The sequence below is a fragment of the Oncorhynchus mykiss genome, chromosome 25, assembly GCF_057628025.1.
Source record: "Oncorhynchus mykiss isolate SJ-2025 chromosome 25, ASM5762802v1, whole genome shotgun sequence".
Lineage (NCBI taxonomy): Eukaryota > Metazoa > Chordata > Actinopteri > Salmoniformes > Salmonidae > Oncorhynchus > Oncorhynchus mykiss.
In genome coordinates this window covers 58,104,583-58,112,500 of record NC_143046.1, presented here as the reverse complement: position 1 = coordinate 58,112,500, position 7,918 = coordinate 58,104,583, and the positions used below count along the sequence as shown (strand labels likewise).

The 7,918-nt window shown below is 47.2% G+C and overlaps 1 protein-coding gene across 1 annotated transcript in view; it reads right to left on the bottom strand.

The window, feature by feature from the left end:
* Positions 1 to 6,970, bottom strand: part of LOC118944259 (estrogen related receptor gamma a) — a 105,917-nt gene extending 98,947 nt beyond the window's left edge. The window contains 1 exon segment of the mRNA XM_036962719.2: positions 6,756 to 6,970. Within this exon segment, the coding sequence (XP_036818614.2) occupies positions 6,756 to 6,811 (56 nt within the window). The 5' untranslated portion in view covers positions 6,812 to 6,970.
* Positions 6,971 to 7,918: the final 948 nt, after the last annotated feature.

Genomic DNA, 7,918 nt, shown 5'->3' with positions numbered 1-7,918 from the left:
AGAAAGAAAGAAAGAAAGAAAGAAAGAAAGAAAGAAAGAAAGAGCGAGAGAGAGAAAGAGAGAGAGAGAGATGGGGTGGTGTCATTCTCTCCCCATCAGATATACATGAAGCATGATGGGAGGATGAGGGGAGGAATATTTCACTGTCAGACAGGGTTCTGCGTGGCTATTCATTTCTCCTCCGCACTCTCCCGCTCTCTCTCCATTTCTCTCTCTCTTTCTCCATCTCTCCCTCTCTCTCTCCCTCTGCTGCAGGATAATGACAATTGAGTCATTCCACGGCATGTAGAGGAGAGTAGAACACACTCAAACATGCGTTCAAACACGGTCCCTACGGAGCGTGTGAGAGAGAGAGATGGAAATTAGGTGGAAAAGAGAGAAGGGGAGAGAGAGACACCTTGTGAACTCAGACACGCAGGTTCTCTTCAGTTTAAATCTGCATTTCGTTGTGTCCCGGTCACCTGTGTCTCCTCCCATTAGAAGTGAGAGCACTGGAAACCATGATCACCCCACACACCCTGCTTCCCACACACCCTGCTTCTCACACACCCTGCTTCTCACACACCCTGCTTCACACACACCCTGCTTCCCACACACCCTGCTTCCCACGCACCCTGCTTCTCACACACCCTGCTTCTCACACACCCTGCTTCTCACACACCCTGCTTCTCACACACCCTGCTTCTCACACACCCTGCTTCCCACACACCCTGCTTCCCACACACACTGCTTCTCACACACACTGCTTCTCACACACACTGCTTCTCACACACCCTGCTTCCCACACACCCTGCTTCTCACACACCCTGCTTCCCACACACACTGCTTCTCACACACCCTGCTTCCCACACACACTGCTTCTCACACACCCTGCTTCACACACACCCTGCTTCCCACACACCCTGCTTCTCACACACCCTGCTTCCCACACACACTGCTTCTCACACACACTGCTGCCCACACACACTGCTTCTCACACACAATGCTTCTCACACACACTGCTTCTCACACACACTGCTTCTCACTGACCAAAGAGTCTCTGTCTCTCAGCCACATGCAAACCTAAAAAGCCCCCCCCCCCCCCCCGTTCCTCCATGTTTCTCAAATGTCAAATTTTGAAGTTGTTCCAAACGTCAAATTTCGAAGTGTTAAGTTTGATTTAAGGCATTAATTATGATTTAACTATGAATTCTTAAGGTTAGGCATGAACTCCAAATAGATAAGTTAATGTTTGTGATAGCCTTAAAACCAAAATATCAAAAACTGCTTTCTATCGCTGGATTCGAACCTGCATCGCTTTGGAATCAGAGGCAGGTAACAGCGCTCACGGTTGCCCCTAGTGGTCAGTTTCCTGAGACAAAAACGGACGTTGAATACGGGTGACCTGGCAGTGCAAACCAGCAGCAGGCCGCCCTATTTGATAAGCAAAACAGACCTAGCACTTAACTCTCTCCCTCTTGTTTCTCTCTCTCTCTCACACACACACACACACACATACACACACACATACACACACACACACACACACACAGGCCTGTGCTTAGACAGACCTACTAAATAGTTTACGGTGGCCTGAATTTGCATCAAACCACCACCTTTACTCCAACCACACAGGAAGGACAAAACACGAATAACAATGTATTTGGCTTCTGGAATCTGTGTTATTATGGCAGCATTACTTTGGCCATAGAGGTATGATATGGTGAAAGATCACTTTCCCTAGTGCTGAAAAAAACTACACGCATCACGGAGACGACATGATAAACGATCCCCTGTCAATTCACACTCTCTCTCTTTTTCTAGACGAAGATGTATAAAAAAGAGAGAGGGAGCGACGGGATACTTGAATGACGGAGGAGGGGAATCCGCAAGGAGGGGGGCGAGAGGAGCGGAGGGACGGAGAGAGAGAGAAAGACCGAGAGAGAAAGACAGAGAGAGAAGGAGAGGGGGGGGGGGCGAGAGGAGCGGAGGGACGGAGAGAGAGAGAAAGACAGAGAGAGAGAGAAAGACAGAGAGAGAGGGAGAGGGGCGAGAGGAGCGGAGGGACGGAGCGAGAGAGAAAGACAGAGAGAGAAAGACAGAGAGAGAGGGAGAGGGGGGCGGGGGCGAGAGGAGCGGAGGGACGGAGAGAGAGAGAAAGACAGAGAGAGAGGGAGAGGGGGGCGGGGGCGAGAGGAGCGGAGGGACAGAGAGAGAGAGAGAGAAAGACAGAGAGAGAGAGAAAGACAGAAAGAGAGGGAGAGGGGGGCGGGGGCGAGAGGAGCGGAGGGACGGAGAGAGAGAGAAAGACAGAGAGAGAGGGAGGGGGGGGGTGAGTGTAGTGGAGGGGAATTGAATTGAAAGGTGGGAAGGGTTCAGCCTCCGTAGCGACAGCGACATGGGGTGTAATTGCTAATTGCGACGCGTACCTCTGGAATGGCGCGGCCGTTTGTGTGTGTCTCAGCTGGCGTTGTACGTCAGAAGGCTATTTCAGCCAGCACTTTTATGAGGAAACCAGCCAGGTCGCTCAAGATCCACCTTCGAAATACGACGTCCATCCATGATGTCGGGAGATGCCTTCGATCCAGCCACTAGGGGCAACGGTGAGCAATATTACCATCAAGTATGCTTGGGTATTGCTAGGGTGTTGTGGACGGGGGTGGCGGTGGGGCGTGAACTCTGCCACAGAATTCGGAGACAGCAGCGGAGCAACCCAGGGTGTCCAAAACACCTCCAAATTTGACGTTTGGAGCGACTTTGAAATTTGACGTTCGGAGAAAGGTGGACAGACATTAGCATCTGAAGTCAAATTAGTCAAACCGTGAGATCTTGTTGACACGCACACACACACCCCCCAGTCACACACCCTGATGGATTGAACATAAATCCAATACATTTACAATCACATCATCAAGGCCTCCTCTTTTATCCTTGGCTTTCTGCTCACATTAGTAGCTGAGTGTGTGCGTGTGTGTGTGTGTGTGTGTGTATGTCAACGTGTGTGAAATGTAATTTTAAAGTGTGTGTGTGTGTGTGTGTGTGTGCACGTCCACAGACACACGTATTGCTCTCCGTCTCTGAGGGGTGAACGGGTCTGCTCAGGAGGCTCTCTCTTTAAACCACAGTTAATTACCCTCGGAATGTCTCACACCCTGCACAACAGGGGCCGCCACCGCCCCCGTGTGTGTGTTTGTGGAGACAATGGGACAAGGGCCACGGGGTAACACATATGCGTAAAGAACACACCCTATGACACCTTTACACACCATCCTGATCGGGCAGGGGGATAAGCCACAGACACACAGAATCATATGAGCACACACACACACACACACACACACACACACATATACACAATCACCGCAGAATAAATTCACAAATAGATGCACACACACACACACACTCAGTGGGGGACATATTGACATGATTTGACAGATGATTTAAGTAAATGATTTTATAAGGAGATTAAAAGGAATTTAATTTACGCAATCTCCCTTCGATTCCCCTGATCCCTTCCTCCAGTGCTTTCATCTCCTCTACACAGACAACAACAGAACGAGAGACGGACAGGAGAAGAAGAAAAGTTTTATTCGGGCTGGCTGGTTACATCAGAATGTGGTGGGATCTATAGAAGGAGCAGGCTGTCTCTGAGGCACGGACAGAGTTCTCCATTAGAAACCGTTCATTCAGAAATGATAGACCTATTATTATAGTGGAGGGACTCTAGTGTTCTAGTGGAAGACGTTATTATAATTGTAAAGCTAAAGTGAGAATTTATTTTATACTGTAAATGCAAATATTAATCTTGTGTTTTCAATTTAATTACGGGCATAGACGGTATAATCCAGTCCAATCCTCCTAAAATCTAAACAGGCATATTCAGTTTGGTTCAATTGTTACTGTTGTAAAAAAAAATACACATCTGTTAAATACACCACATTCGTGCTGGAGAACGCCAAATCAGGAAAGGAGCTCCAACAAAATACCATTTTGCAAGTGCTTAGAATGTATATTATTTAAATGTCCTAAATATAAAATCGGAAAAGAATCATCACATCTGATATGACTGTCCTATCGGCAGAACAGCGAAGCAATGTTGCACACACACAAAAGAACCGGGCGCATTGTCGGTTCTGTTGTGTTTTTGGAAATGTTGCATTCTCTAGCACGAATGTGGTGTGCTTAACGTATCAGTCAACATTCCAAACATTGAAAAGACATACTTAAAATAACACCACCTTTTTTAAATGAGTCACATTCCAAACATTGAAAATCATATCCTTCATATAGCGCAGCGAGAACAAGCGTAAGATACCGCATACATCCAATGCAAAAAAAAATGTATAACATTTCCATGTGCAATTTAAAAAAATAAAATCACATGCTCCCACCATTTATCTGGGAAATAGATACACAGCGATATCTAACATTATATCCGAAGTGTTCTGCAAAACACACAAGCCGTGAAAATACACCTTCGCAGGTTCAGAAATCGGCCCAGGTCTTTTATTAAATCATTCCCCTATTCTTTCAATCCAAAAAACCCGTCATGACAATCTACCTTCAACATCCCCGTGACCTCTAGGAATAAACAACAACAACAAACACATTAAATAAATTCAACTAACTAAGAGGGGAAAACCCTTAATGACATGCAAATGAAATGTATGTTCAGGCATGAAGCGAATATAATTATGATAATCGTCAAAATGGCACTTGTTGTTATTATTATTATCATTATCCATAATATATCAATTAGTATCCCACTCGTCAATTTCGACGTAGGAGGTGAGCGGGGAGCGAGCGGTGAGAGAGGTGAGTAATGACTATGAGTAAAGCCTGGGTACAGCTGGGACCAAGAGAGGGATTCGGACGGTGTGTTTCTGTATGTGAAGCGACTCTAACCCCGGATCACTAATGACACTGAGACAGGGGGGAAACCCAGGCTAAAGCCCATCGCTGTAGACAGGAGAAAAGACTGTCTCCTGAATCGTCTGGTCTCCTTCGCCCTTTTGAAGCTCCTCTAGCTATATCTCAGTCACACACACTCCTTGCAAAATGCTCAAATACACTATACTCTCAAATACAATTCTCAAATATAATAAATCCATAAATACGTCATTTAGAAATAAATAATTGGGTCATTTTACACAAGGTTTCCGAAGACGAGAAGTATATTCCAAAGCTAGGGTTTTACACCCACCCGTATCCACATTATAACACACACACTGTTCAAACACGACCCCACGGTAGGCATGCAGGTAGAGTGGTTGGGTTGTGTACCTTCGCGTTAACGTGACCTTTCATTTCTCTCCTATGTAGATTACCGATCTAGCCGTTCTTTCTCTCTATATTAACCTCCGGTCTGTCTGTGTGTGTGTTTGTGTGTGTGTGTGTGTGTGTGTGCGCGCGTGTGTGTGTATGTATATAGTCTGTAAGAAGGCTGGAAAGCGAGGCTCCACTTTAGAAGCGTTATCAGCGTTCAGACACAGTCCAGGGCAGGGGTCAAGAGTGCCATGGTTTCCTTTAGAAACACTCAAACAAAGTCAACTTGTCCAGCTCTCCTCTCTTCTCGTCACCCTATCTATCGCTCTATTGTTCTCTCTTCATTCTACTCACTTTGCTTAAGGCCAAGTATTAACAAACAGAGGGAGGAGCGTGCGATTTGGGGAACATTTTTTTCTCCCCAAAACTAGGACTCCCCTTTAATTTACACGCCGCACTTTAGGTAATTCTGTCACCTGGAACTCTCCTCAAATGTATTTGTGAAATGTAATTGAGTAGACAGCTTAACTAAAAACACGTATTTTATAGTCTTCTGGCGATCGTCACTGTTCTCTGGGTTGTGTGTCTGTAGACAGAGAGGTATGGGAGTGATGCTCCCGATCCCTGATTCTGTATTTACATTAAACACTCGACACACACACACGATCCTCCGCCTGGCTGCTCCACCAGCCAGTTAATCTGCATTTTTAACGCTGTCCTTAACACAAGCCAAAAAGAGCAAAGCGCTAGCTAAAGGAGCAGCGTGTGTGTGTGTGTGTGTGTGCACGGTGTGTCCGTGCGGAGCGACGCAGCGCACTGTTGTCTCCGATGCCACGGCAGGGCCACATGCTGTGCTGGCCGTCTGAAATCCAAGCTCTCCTGGCATTTAAGAGCGCTTTCTCCTCCTCCTCCTCCCCCTGCCGCTTCTGTCCGTTCCCTCTCCCTCCTGGCCGCCCCCCGCGCCCCCTCTCACTCTGTCGGCTGGCTGACGGACAGCCCTCACACACGCTGAACACACTGACCCCACCTAATAAACTAAGACTTAAACATCCCATACCACGCACACACGCTCTATTATACAGTGGATCATCAAGTAGTACGGCTCTCTGTGCTGGGATAGACATGCCAGAGTGTGTGTGTGTGTGTGTGTGTGTGTGAGAGAGAGTGTGTGTGTCCTACTCAGGTGGAGCGGCAGAAATTCAATTCCTCACGCTGAGTGAGAGCTCCTGTCTGTACCGCAGCCCAGCACCAGTAGACAGACGCATACTGTTACACTGTTACACACAGTCAAACAGACACATTTTCACACACTACCTGACAGTGGAAAGCAACCTTGACATTCTACCCGGCCACCTCCGCAGTATCACACGAAATAACACACACACACACTCCTACTCTGACAAACGCGAGCACGGCACACACAGACACACACAGGCACACACACACAGTCAAAGGCATTCACAATGACAAGAGGTAAGGAAAGAAGTAGTAAAAAGGTCAAATTTACCTACTCTTGTTCAGAGTGTAGGGAGAAATACTCAGGAAGGGAAAGCTCTATGGAATCCATCTGCACACTGCCACCATAATGTGAGAAAGCCTCCTCTATAAATCAAAGTTTTTTTCTGCTCTCCTCCTCCTCTCCTGTCCTCCTCTCTCTCTTCTCTCTCGCTCCGATCTCTCTCTCTCTCTCTCCTCTCTCTCTCTCTCTCTCTCTCTCTCTCTCTCTGTTCCTGTCAGAGCACTGCAATCAGGCACAGTGGTCCTCCGTGTGACAAGCCTATAGGCACAGCAGCCAGCTAGTTGGGACCAAAAGCTCCAGCACTCTTCTAATCAAGGACTTAAAGCCACGATTGGAGCTCATTAATATGTAGCAAGGCTTTGCATATGTAGTCCCTCTGGCCCATCCGGGCTGCTCATTGGTGGACGGACGGCCAATGGCAGAGAGGCAAGGCTCGGTCTGCACGCACGGAGAGAGAGAGAGAGCAGCCGAGCAGGTGGAGAGTGGAGGGCAGAGACAAAGAGAGAGAGAGAGAGAGAAAGAGAGAGAGAGAGAGAGAGGGACGGAGAGAGGGAGGGGGCAGAGGAATAACGAGAGTGAGCGGTGAAGAGCGAGAGAGAGGTGAGGAGAGTGGGATTTAAAGAACCAGTGCATTCTGTCTGTCTGTCTGTCTGTCTGTCTGTCTGTCTGTCTCTCTCTCTGTCTCCCTCTGTCTCTCAGGGTAGTTGTCATCAGTGGAGAGAAAGGCTCTCAGACCAGGGTGATACCAAACGTTGTGAATGAAGCCCTGTCATGCATATACAGCGTTCCATCTGTTTATTGGCAAAAGTCTGTCGTTCTCTCACAGCCTCTCTTCTTTTCCTTCTCTTCCTTTCTTTCTCCCTGTCTATCTATTGCTGTCTAATACTCTACCCGTCTGTCTGAAAGTGAGAAAATTAGTCAAATTAAAATATTCCTCTGACCGTCATGTGTTCCAACAGCGCTTGCTCACGCTGTGATTTCTGCATATTTGAGCCGGACAGAGTGAGACAGGGTGAAAAGATCAAAGAGGGACATGTATTTTTCAAGTTATTTTAACATTTCACAGTAAAGTACGTGCTGAAAATTCAAGCTTGCCCTCACTCAAGCAATAGGTGGATATGCTGCTATGTTGGATCAATTAGTTTCATAATGGAA